This window comes from Chlamydotis macqueenii, chromosome 14 (genome assembly GCF_036417535.1).
Source record: "Chlamydotis macqueenii isolate bChlMac1 chromosome 14, bChlMac1.mat, whole genome shotgun sequence".
Classification (NCBI taxonomy): Eukaryota; Metazoa; Chordata; class Aves; order Otidiformes; family Otididae; genus Chlamydotis; species Chlamydotis macqueenii.
Window position 1 is genome coordinate 20,378,945 of NC_141569.1, and position 12,494 is coordinate 20,391,438.

At 59.0% G+C, this 12,494-nt stretch overlaps 1 protein-coding gene across 3 annotated transcripts in view; it reads right to left on the minus strand.

Moving 5' to 3' along the window:
* The window catches only part of PPP2R2B (protein phosphatase 2 regulatory subunit Bbeta), a 95,812-nt gene that overhangs the window by 2,254 nt on the left and 81,064 nt on the right, over nucleotides 1-12,494 (minus strand). For all 3 annotated transcript variants that reach the window (XM_086758998.1, XM_086758997.1, XM_086758999.1), the window contains 4 exons: nucleotides 9,966-10,143; nucleotides 7,325-7,489; nucleotides 1,258-1,427; nucleotides 622-713 (listed from right to left, as the gene is read on the minus strand). In XM_086758998.1, coding sequence (XP_086615124.1) covers nucleotides 622-713; nucleotides 1,258-1,427; nucleotides 7,325-7,489; nucleotides 9,966-10,143 — 605 coding nt within the window. The remainder of the gene's footprint in view (nucleotides 1-621; nucleotides 714-1,257; nucleotides 1,428-7,324; nucleotides 7,490-9,965; nucleotides 10,144-12,494) is intronic.

The window sequence follows — 12,494 nt, forward strand, 5'->3', positions numbered from 1 at the left end:
TCCTCTCAGGATACCAGTGCGCATGGGGCTCAGTCTTCACAGCAAAGACGCAGCTGACCTGAACGGAATGACACACACACCTTTTTAGAGGCAAACTGCCGCGTGACTGGAGCCAGACTGCACACCCAGAGGCGTAATGAGCTTTGGATTAGATTTGGAATTCAGGCTTCAGGCCCAGCTGAGCCTCCTTAACTGACTCTGTTGGTCCAGAGAAAAATAACTGGCAATCCTGCCAGGTGAACTGGTCTTGCACGCTTTCTGCCACTGGTTCGGTGTGATTTATGAGTGGAGAGTTGGCACTCAGATTTTTGGCAATCTGGAGCCAAACGCATCAGCACCCTCCTCTGGGCGTGGGTGACACAGAGACAGGAACCAAGCCCGCCCAGGAGGGGGCCGGGACCCCAACAGACACCGCAGCGCATGGGTACAGGGCGGTGGGTGTAGGCAATCCCTGCTGCACCCACAGGAGAGCTCCAGACTCCACACACAGCCGAAGGCCGGGGAAGGGACTGTGTGGGGACACGAGAGCCACCGGGCTGGCCAGAAGCGCGTGTCGTCTGGGCCCAACCTGGCACCGCAGGGCTGGGTGCTGGGGCGGAGCCGCGCCGGCGAATCGCTCACCTGTCGGAGCCGTTCCAGACGCACTCGAACTTGTCAAAGATGCAGTCGTTCTCGTAGAGCGAGCAGAGCTTGCTCCGCAGGTAGTCGTGAACCTGCCGCAGGGAGGGACGGCCATGAGCCCCCGCAGCGGCTGGCACAGCCCAGCGGCCCGCAAAGGCCAGCCTGGCGCTCGCCAGGGGCTGACGGACCCGGCCCAGCCCCACGCTCTCCGCAGCCAAGCCAGGCAGCACCGCCACGGCCCGCTGCTGCAGGCCCTTGACCATAGCCACCTGTCCTCTGCGAGAAGCAGCAACAGCACAGCCTCACGCGTGGCTCGGGCAGTGCCGGGCAATGCCGGCCCACGTCCCCGGCAGAGGGTGGCAAGGACCACCGCTCGCCTCCCACACGGCCGTCAGCGCTGCCAGCACCTGCGCTTCCCCTCCTCACCCACCCCAGCCAGGGGACACAGGTTACAGCTCACCAGGCCCCTGAAGCCCACATTGAACAGTCCTTCACTCGCTTTCCGTCATTCAGCGGCACAGCACTCCCACCCAGCAGGTTTGTCCCGGTCCCCTCTGCTGCCAGCCCAGAGCGTGCCTGGCGCAGGAGCACCGCGGGTGCCTGACGGCCGCGGGTGCCCGGCCGTGCCACGCTCACCTGGTAGGTCTCAATGGGCCGGTTCTCCATGTTCAGGTCCCACACCTTGACGGTGAGATAGTCCCGGGTCATGATGTACCTCCCACTGTGGCTGAATTTGACATCGGAGATGGAGGAGATGATCTCGGAAAAAAACGAGCGGTTACTTGGGTCTTCGGGCTCTTCGAAAACTGCAGAAGAGGAAAGGACAAGCCCTGCCGTCAGTGTGTCCCCGCCCCCCCCAGGGACCTGCTGCCTGCCCCAGCACTGCAGGATGCTCCTGGGAGGGGAGCGGGCAGCCCCAGCACCACGCTGCCGCACGGCAAACGAGGCTCCGCTCTGGCTGTGAAGATCTACAGACGGCGTGTGCCGGGGCAACCACCGCCAACCCCAAACGCCCTCCGGCCCCGGAGCTGCGCGCCCTGCTCGGCCGTCACCACAGCGGGCTGGGCGAGCGCTCCCTCCTCTGGGCTCGGCCTGGCCCAGACAAACGCATTGTCGTATTTACTCAGCACAATCGAAGCTCTTTTGTTTTTAACGCGTGCAATAAGCAAGAAGGATCATCGGAGACCCATCTATCAACAGCACACGGAAGCCGGGAAGATTTAGAGCCTTGCAGGCCATTTCTGCTCTCCAGAAATCAATGTGCAGCGTAACGGAAAGTCAATGTAAATATTTTACAGCCGCTGCAGCCTACAGATTTAACCCGATCAGTCTCTGAATAAATCACAGTTTGAACGGTTTGAAGGAGACTGATGATGTTCCAATCAAATGTATTACAAATTTGATTTCAAAGTAATACCAGTTGGGCAGGTATGGCTTTAAAAAACCATCACTGGGACGCATCGAGAGACGCTGCCGACGCGGGGACACTGCTCAGGCTCCAGTTCCCACAGCTCCCCAGCGCAGTGTTCAGGACGCACGGAGGAGCTCGTACCGCTTCACTTCTCTACTGGTGAAAAATCCGGTTCCCAGCCGCATTAGTCCGACCCTCGTCCCCAGCGCTGAGGCTCTGCCACCAGCCCTCCGCCCGTGCCCAGGGCAGGGGACGTACCGGCAGCCAGCCAGCCGCTCCGCGCCCCGCAGGCAGCGTGTCCTGCGCCAAGCACCGGCATTCGCTCGGGTTTGTCAGCCCCTCGCTGAGCCCTGGGGCACCAACACCTGAACTCCTGAACACAGCAGAAAACGCCTGACATGGCAGCACAAATGATCTCCCTGCAAATCAGACGTGGCGTTGCCCACAGCAGGACCCGGTCCGGCTCCTTTAATCACCAGCGGGAAATCTGATGACACGTCAGGTTCTTTAAATAAGAAAAGTGACAGCAACAAGAGAAAACCCAGCTCTGAGCAGTCCACGGAGAGCATCCCAAGGCCACGACTTGGCTTCACCGAAATCAGTACAGGTTTGCACACAGCAGGCCGGCCGGCGCCATGAGCCCTGGGTCCACGGCTGCACCAGTTCCGCCACGGACGCGTGCATACGAGCCGCTATCATGGCTGGAGCTGCTGCAGTACCAAGGCAAGGGGAAAGTGTTGCTGGTGCTGTAGAAGTGGAAAATGTTACATTGCAGATCGACCGTCAAACAGCAAAGGCCTCTGAGAAAGAGCCCAGGAGCTGAGGCAGCACCGGGGCTGCAGCAGGGTGAGACGGCAGCGGCAGGAGAGGCTGGGAACAGCGCCGGGCCAGGTGCCGCAGCCGGGGTCCCGTGCAGCACCTCCTCTGTGCCAAGGAGCCTGTGCTCAGGGCACGACGGCAGGTCCCAGCCGCGCATGGAGTCCAGCGCAGGACCCAGCCCCGTACGCAGCCCAGCGCAGAGGAGCCGTCAACTTTCCAAAATTCAGCGCAGCTGAGAGGCGGAGGCTGGTACAGGCTATTCGCCTTTTCCCGGCGCTGCCCTCCTTGCCTGCCGTACTCGAGCTCTGTCCTGGGAAGCAAACACCAGACCTACCGACGCAGAGAGCGCAGCCGCACCATCACCAAGGCCGGGCCGGGGCCGTGGCTGTCACGCGGGTCCCTCTCCGGGCTCAGTGGCAGAATCGAACGACTCACCAGGTGGAGGTTTCGATTTCAGATGAAGACAGGAGAGTGTTGCAAGGGCAGAGCTTTCCTGCTTTGCTAAACGAGCTCAGGGTGGCACAAGAGGGTCGTTCTCCACCCCCCCGGGAGATTCTGCACAACCAACTAGTTAATTCTCAGCTTCGGGCCTTGCCAGGCCTATTATTCGGTGCAGCAGGGCATCATTACTCCTGCGAGGGGTCGGAGGAAGGAGGCGATTGGTTTCGGGGGACACGGTACCAGCTCAGCTCTGCTCCAGCCGAAACTTGGGACAACGAGAGCCCAGCCCAGCCCAGCTCAGCTGGGCCTGCAGATCCCCAGTGCTGCGCAGGACTGGCTTTGTCCACACAAAGACGTGAGATTTCTAGCAGGGAATCAGATCTCTTCTTACATGACCTTCTTCCTCTGCAAAAGGCTTGGATGGAAAAATAGGTACAGCGAAACGGCGTAAGCAGGAATGGGGGAGCCAATGTGTTTTGCTGGAGCCCGGTTTGGTTTGCACTCTTGGTTCATCCCCGCCCGGGCAGCGCCTGCGGCTCAGGGAGCGAGGGGGACGCCGGCACCTGACCCCTCTGGGCTGCAGCTGAGGCGCCAGTTGATCCGGTGACAAACAGGGCCCTGCGGAAAGCTGGAGGCACAGCGGAGCAGCGCGTGCACGGCAAACTCACCAACCCTCTGCTGCTTCTCTTGCTTCAAACAAAAAGTCAAAACACCACCGTCACCAAAGCACAAGACTAACCGCAATCACCACCCAGGAAAAGCTAAGCTAGCGCAAGCAGAGAATCACGTTTTGCTTTATATCAGAAAAATCAACTCTGCAATCCGCTCTCAGCCCGGAGATGCAGCATCCTTGCAACCGCCGGCTAAGGAGCAGACATCACCAGTCGGCTGCCAATCTCCCCAAAGAACTTGACCGATTCGTTTTTCTGCCTCATTCTTCCCGTCTGTGGCGAGGCAACAACACCGACAAGGCACACCGAACACCGCGCTTTTGGCAGCGTGCTCCGCGCACCCACGCGGGCCCTGGCACTCCCCGGTCCCTGCTGTCCCCAGGCCCTGCCAACACCATGCCACGGCCACGGCTCCTCCGCAGGATGCCCGGACCCTCCCTGGTCCCGGTGCGGGGAGCGGGGGGCTCGGCCAGGACGGGGGGCACAGTGGACAGGCAGTGCCCCCCAGGCCCCACCGGAGAGCAGGGCCGGCCGGAGAAGCGAAGCAGGCGCTGGGCAGGGCAGGGGCTCGGGGCAGCTATTTTTGCTCCTTGGCTGAAGGCTTTTGTGTGGCTTTGCTGCTGCTGCAGAAGCAGATCTGGGCTGCTGAGCTCACGGAAAGGATTTCTGAGCACTAATTCTCTGTTACACAACAAACCTATTTGCCTCTGACGCTGGGCAGGAGCTGCCCTCCCTCTGCCAGCTCTCCCTCCCCAGCAGCTCCATCAGCACCCGCGCCGTGGCGACGCAGAAGGAACAACCCTGAGCTGGCCACGAAGGGCCGCACGGCCCATGGCCCGGCCCTGCTCCTCAGGGAGACTGGTGCTGCTCCCACCACGGGCTGGGAAAGCCGCGGTGACACAGAGACCTGCTGGGTCCTCCTGACCGGGGCTTCCCGAAACACAGCAGCCCCGGGCCCGAGGCACAGTGGCCGCCCAAATACCGGGGGGTTTTGTTTTGTTAGAACTACATCTGCAACGCTGGAGGGTAAAACCTGCGAGCTGTCGAAGTGCTTCATGTGCTGCTGATTTCTAACCAAAGCCGAAACGGTCTGCAGCAGGAACAGTGGTCTGGTAGGGCTGCTGGAACGCAGTCCGCAGTGAAAAGACAAGAAGGGGAGGCCTCCCTCAGGGAAACGCGCTGTATTCTGAGCCTTTTGTTTCTGGAGTTTGCTGGGTACAATCACAGGTGGCTCCTTAAAAAAACAAGTGGAAAGCCCAATGCCTTTTGCTGTAAGTAGTGTTGCTGCTGTAAGTGCAGTTACTGGAAGTAACTGCAGTAAGCCCCGACAGGGTTTTTCCTCACTTTCCCAAATGCTTTTCAGAGCAGAATTACTTTTGCCGGCGTTACAGCTGCTCCAGGGACCCCAGTTTCCCCTTTGGCTTCCCATGGAGCTTCAGACAACGCACGCGACTCCTCTGAGCGTGGAGGGCCCGGGCAGGTGTCCCCTCGCAGCACCGCTGCCCCTCTCTGTGTTGCAGGACGTGGCCCTTCGCACCCCTGTGAGCAGGCACTGCTGCGCGGAAGCTGCTGCTCTCTCTGGGCCAGCTGCGTGGCTGGCGGTAACACACACGACGTCGCAGATTGCAGCAGCCTCAGAGAAAACGGGCAAACAGAATTTAATAAGAGAAGCCAGTAAGTAAAGCCTGGCCCCAAGCAGCACGCTGCATCTATCTAAATAAACATGATGGGATGTGCGGCGCTATCTTCTGCATTTTTATTAAATATTGGCAGTTATTAAACGTCTCCGGCACAGGATTCGCCGCCAAAAGCCAATGTTGCTTTTCATTTTGAACTCTAACGAACTGTCTCAATCTCGACTGGCAGCTCTGCTGAACTGCAGCTGACCGAGGCTGATGCTCCTGAGGGACCGAGGGGAATCAATAAGGAAATGTCACGGGAGAGGTCAAACCGAGCCGGGATTCACCGCTGGCCTGCGCGCTCACCGAGGGCTGGAGGGACACAGCCGTGCTCAAACAAAGGCAAGTGCCGGGGGGGCTTCTGCCGCCAAAGTGTCACGAAAATAAATTTTGTTTGCTCCTTGATTGTACTCTGATTCTCAGCCGGGAGCTGTCACTGCAGGACTGCAAGGCACGGTCGGGAAACGCAAGAACAGAAAGATGTGTCTTGCTCAGGATTTGGGAAAACTGCCATTCGGTATTTCCCAGTCTCCAGAGTGAGGTAAGCCTTCCCCTCTGTTCATTTCAGGTCAGTTTAAAAGCAGGCATCAGACCGCAACCGCAGCGGACTGCTGTTGCCACCCCAGCCGTCCACACCAGAAGCTGTTGCTGGTGTGCAATTCCCTACGGCCTGCAGGAAACTCAAGCCGGGAACACCCCGGGCTGCTCTCTGGGTGCAGATTATTAAGCACCGGGCTCCTGTAACTTGCACCCAGTTTGTGCACCTTGTTCTCGTAACACACCGAAATACTGAAAATCTCATTAATTTCCCACAAGATACTGGCCATTTTCTGAAGAAAACTCCAGCAAGAACAGGAGGCACACGGGTTTGGCCATGCAGTCACACCGCACAGCGGTGCCTGGCTCTGCAAGGCAGACACCCAGCTCCCTCAGGTCTGTCCCATCTTCCTGGTTTACAACACCGCGCCCAGCACAGAGCTGCCGCCAAGGAACTGCACGGGCACAAAGAACAACCAGTATTTACCAGCCCATCCAGAAACGCCGCAGGTGTTTGTGCCAGTATTTCACTGAGCAGCTGCCAGTGAGTACTCCCAGTAACGAGCTCCTGAAACGCGCAGGAGCCCTGACACTGAGCAGGACCAAGCTCAGCTGGCTGCCACAGCAGCAGCTTGCTCACCGCATCAGCCTGGGAGGACCAAGGACAAGCTCCTACCTGCCCAGCTTACTCCAAATTTTGAGGGGGCCTTTCTAACATCCCGCCCCCTGTGGCACCAGCCACAGCTGCCGCAGGACATGGGGCTGCTTGGACAAACAGCCTGAAGCAGCACAGCACTCCCTGTCCTGTGGCGCTGACCGCTCCGGAGCTGCTGTGCACCGACACCCCAGCGACCCCTCGGACCCTGCCGCCAAAACATCACCGTGGTTTTTAACATGCTCCCCAAAGGGCGCGGGGCCGGGAGCCAGGAGAACCTGCTCCTTTCGGGGACAGGCAGGACTGAGGCAGGCGGCCACGGGAACGCTCGGGGCTGGCGGGACCACAGCCTGGCACAGCCAGAGGGAGGACGTGATGAGGTGACAGGGCAGACTGGAGCCCAGGTTAGTCTCTGGACTGCATTTTTTGGGCTCTTTTAACCCAAAGGGGACCCCATCCCGGCTGTCCCGCTGGCGAGGGCCGTACTCACACTTGGCGTGGCGGTCGCAGAGGGCGGAGGTGCGCATGTCGCACAGCCGGATGGTGCCTTTGCTGCTGCTGTAGACGAAGGTGTTGCAGTGGTGCGGGTGGAACTCGGCGGCCGTGATCACCTCCGTCAGCTCCTCCATGTTGGCCGGCTTGATGTCCACGATGTCTGGCAGGGCGAGTCAAGGAGCCCCACGGAGCCCGGCCCAGCCCCTGCTCCTCCCGCAGGGTCTCCTCCCGCTGCCCCTCCTGCTGACACCTCTGGGCACCCAGAGTCCCCCCATGCAGCCCAGGTGTTCCCGGGACAGCAGCAGCGTCCTGGGGCAGAATTGCAGCGCCGAGATGGGACCAGCCAGCGCGGGGGAAAGCCAACGGCCGCCACGTTTTCTGTTCAGCTGGGGACCACAGCTCCAGTACCGCAGCCCAGAGCCCCTCTGCCTCTCTGCGTGGCACCAGACCTGACTGCCCACTCACCCTGGGCCAGAGCAAACACCTTGTATTGCAGCACCCGGGCACGGTGAGTAATCACACTGAAAACAGGAGTGGGGAAACAAAACCCAGATCACAATGACCAACAGAAAACCACCCCAGCCTGGGGTGGCTGCCCAGGGACTTGGAATTTCCAAAACATTTCACATGCTTGGTGAAATACTGAGTTCAAAACCAAGCTGCAGAGCCCACGCCCAAGCCCTGCGGACGGCACCGGCAAGGGCCTGTGTGGCCCCACAGAGCCTCCTGGTGCTGAGGGGACAGCTGACAAGCATCCGTCCTGGCCTGACACTGAGCCAGCGGTTACCGGTGGAAGCGGCTTCAGATCTCACTGCAATCCAGACACCCAGCGTGGGACGACTGACCCACTGTGCAGAGGGGAAAAAGAAAAATCACCTTTCCTCACCCCTGGAAGCACAGTAAGATCCTGATGTTCCTGGCAAGATAGGAGTTAAAAAAAAAGAAAAGATGCAGAAGATATTAATTTCTCACCCATGTGTGGGTGTTTTACAACAGCAAGCGTTCCTGCAGAAGCAGCCACCGTGGTTCACAGCCCACTCGTGCTGCAGGACCACAGCAGAACCTGGATCCCAGTTCAAGCCAGACCCGAACCCAGCGCACAGCCCGGTGGGACAGTGATCATCCCCTCCCAAATGCCGCACGTCGGGATGCACTGGTGTTTCCAGAGCACGGAGCGGTGCAGGACCGCACCGTGTCACAGAGCTGCTGCACCCCCGTGGTTCTGCTGTGACCTCGCACTCCTGACCCGCAGTGACCCTCTCACCACAGCCCCGACGCTCTGCTCAGCAGAGGTTTCAAATCCCATCGAACCGCAGCGGCGGCGCGATGTGCACAAAATCAAGAAACCCCAATCCACAGGACTGCCTCTTCTCAGCTCTCGGCCAGGGACCAGGCTTTTATTGACAAACGGGAAAACCAGTGGTGTGCTCCTCGCCTCCCCGGGCAGGCAGGCAGTGCTGCCGCAGCTCTCTTGCCCCACGGGTGCCCTGCGGAGAGCCCGGCGGGGCTGTTCCTTGGCTTGGCCAAAGGCAGCCAAACCGGGGACGCCCCAGGAAGGGGCTCCAGGGTGCCGCACAGAGAGACGACACCGATGCACTGGCAAGCTGGTGGGATGGGACATCTGAGCAGACATCTCTCTGGTGAATTTACCCAAATTCAGCACTCCTCACCTTCCTCCCCAAAAAGTGACCCACATTACAGCACTGCTCAACTCTACCCGCTTCAAGTCCCCACCAGCCACGTGCCTGTGACTGCTGAAATCCTCTCCAGCTGCCTAAATCTGCCACATGCCCTGGGGATTTCTCAGCAGAAATCACTACATAAATAGCACCGATGATTAGTGCCCCGTTGTTATTATTTCTGATGCGGCTGTTACAAGGGTGACTGGCACAACCTCATTTGTACAACTGTGACTGGCAGCCTGTCACCTCGCTGCAGGGTATAACGGAGACGGCACGATTAATATTTCCTCTCCGTCTTCCCCAAGGCATCCGTCCTCTCCATCACCCGTGGGCCCCCTCCCTCCGCCCGCCCCACGCAGACCCCGCAGGCAAAATTCAAAAACGTGTCACTCGCACCGGGAGGCAGCAGTCGCGCGGATGCCAGCCGAGCCCTGCGCTGCGGAGAGAGCAGCCGGGTGTGACGGCCCAACGCCCCCGCCGCAGACAGCCCAGCGTCCCACCGGCGGCACAGTCAGCCCAGCAGTGCGGGCAGAGGTGAGAGGGAAGTGCCTCAGCAGTGAGACCTGGGGAGGGGATTTCAGATGCTCTGCAGCTGGCTGCACGGCGGACAGCACTATTTCACACTCCTGAGCCCCTGTGAGCCCCTCCAGAGGTGAAGCCCCTGTACCGAGGAACCATGAAGGGGGTGGGGGGACAGGGCCAGGCGAGAGCTGTGCTACCTGCTCGGTCACCACCACAGCAGATGCAGGCACAGCTCTGCTCTTCCCACCGCCCGTCACCTTCACCAGGGACCTGGCTCCCCGTCTGGCTTTCTCACTCTCCCACTGCCACCTGCCCGTGCCCGGGCTCCCAGGGCTTTGACACCCCACTTACCAGCCGGGGCACCTCCCGTACTCCTGCTCTTGGCCAGGCTGGACTGGCCAGGGGCATGGGGTGGCACGCACCAAAGGATACTAAAACTTTGATTTGTGATTTCGAAGTTCCACAGGTTTATCCTCAGGTCGTCTGCCGACATGTAGGTCTCGTAGTCGCTGTTGACGGAGATGGAGTTGATGTGGTAGGTATGAGCGTTGGCAAACACCCTCCGGGGGGTGGCCTCCACCATCAGGTCCATGGGCCGCAGCACGGGCACCTGCAGGATTGGAAGCAGAGCATCAGCACCCAGGGATGGGGTCCGGCTGTCCCAGCCGACCCACGCCAGCACCCGGCACAGGGGGGACGCTCCCACAGCCGCCCGCAGAGCACTGGCTGCCAGCACTCCATCCCACCTGCCTCTTAACATGCTCTCACCACGGAAACCTAGCGCCTTTCTATGTGCACGAAGAGAAGGATGAGCAGACACAAAAATCATTTACTTTTGAAAGAGGCACCAGTAGGGTTAGACTGCTGTGAGCAGCCAGAGCCCAGTAAACCCGGCTCAGATCTCTGCTGCAGCAACTGCTCCTTCTTTGAAAAAAATTGAAACCTCTTCTCTATTGTTTTGTCACTGTTAACCAGAATCTGAGATTCCTGCGTTTCTAGCAGATATATAGTTACTGAGAGCCAGGTCAGCATAGATATTTTTTTCAACTTTTTTTGCATTTGCTTCACAGCGAAGTGATGGAGGTAAGAGATGAGAAGAGACAGGGAAAGGGACTGCACAGGGCAGGGACAGATGGAGGGACTAGAAACAGCTATACGCGTTTGCTTTAGAGCACTACGCATAACTCATGTAAACATCGGGGGATGGAGAGATGCGTATGCAAGGAGCGCTGTGAGTAATGACTCCAGGCAACTTCATACGGGAGAAAGGTGTCAGTCCGTGCTCCGCATGCGGGTAAGCTGTTCCCTCAAGCTACTTCATTACTGTGTATATTATCTGTGTGCTGCTCCACGAGATTTCCCATGGCTGCAGAGGTGGGGACGGGAGTGTGACAGCCAGCTCGAGTGACACCAGAGCACAGGGACTGCCAGCTCGAAGCCTGAGCTTAATGTGACAAGCCTGCCTGCTAACTCAGCCTGACACAGTCAATGATGCATCATTTGCCGCTGAAGGACTCTGCTCAGCCATCTGGGGACGTAGGCTCGCGTTTTGCTCCGGGATTAAGGAAGCGGGCTGTCACTGAGCCTGTCAGAAACACGATGGTTGTGCAGAGGGAAAGGGTTCAGCGGGCACACCAGCCCTCGCCGGGCACAAAAATAAGCCCAGCAAAGGTTTCAGCAGAGGATTTCACTCAGCAAGATGATGCTGCGCGGCCCGACCGCACCTTGCGGTCAAACGCCAGTCCCTACCCTCGGCAGGAGCCCCGCACCGCACCGCACAGGGCGAAGCCACCAGTACAGCCCCGGTCCTGGCCAGAGCAGCACGGCCGTCTGCAACCTCCAGCGCCCCAGGACAATTCCTACCCCGTTTCTATATGGCAGCTACTCACAACCACAGAGCTGAGATAAAACTCTTCAGCCTAGAAAATTCTCCACACATTGTACTTCAGAGCCAAATTCTGGGGAGTTTTTCATGTCTGGAACTTGGTCTGTCACCAGGTAAAACACCACAAGAGAAACAAACCTGGTCATCCCTGAGGGTTCTGTCAAGGCAGGATTTTCCATCTGCTGTGGCAGCAGGAATCTGCCCTGGAAACCAGCACGTGCCCATGCCCCCTCACATCACGCGCTGTGAGCTGCTGCTTAAGGCTATCAACGACAAGGATTTAAACCTGAAAGCACCGACACTGTGAGGCAGCAGCAGCCAGGAGGGCACCAGGAGCAGCCTCTGGCTCAGGGACCTCGGCCCACCACAGCAGAAACCCTGCAGCGGAAGGCAAACTCCGTCTCAGATCGGCCAGGGCAAGCAGCTGCCCCGCGCAGGCTAGGCCCCGGCCTGCGTTTCAGCTGTTCTCTGCCGAAATCTGCCCCAAAGCCAGCTGAAAAAGCTGCCACCGCGGGGGAGGCGGACGTGAGGCCATGCCGACGGCTCGAGCCTGGTGCTGGCACTGACGCATGTTCCTTTTCTGCTAAACGTACAATAAAGGAAAAGACAGGGTGGTCTGCGGGAAGACCCCACAGACGGCTCCACGTGCCGCAGCCACGCTGGCCTGGGCCCCGCGGGGCAGGCAGGGAGCGGCTGAGGGTGGCCGCAGTCAGCGGCGGCGAAGAGAAAGCTCCTAGTGAACGGGGCACCGTGACAGCAACTGAAACCTGGTCTTTTTTCTGAAGCACACGGAGCTCAAGCCAGTGTCTGCCTGACCCAGCCGGCTCCCGCCAGTATTGCCATGGCAATCCCCAGCAGCACAGACCTCCTCGCGCATCCCTTCTCCGCTACGCAGCCAACCCGCAGGCAGGCTCTGCTATTACACACGCCCGTTATTGAAGGGTAATTCAGTGTAACAAACCGCGTCAAGTACATAGAGAGGCTGTCAAATGAAATAAACCGCTAATAAATTAAATTACTTTCTGTTTTCAGGAAGGGGGGGAATGTCAGTCATTTTTCATTTAAAACAAAATACG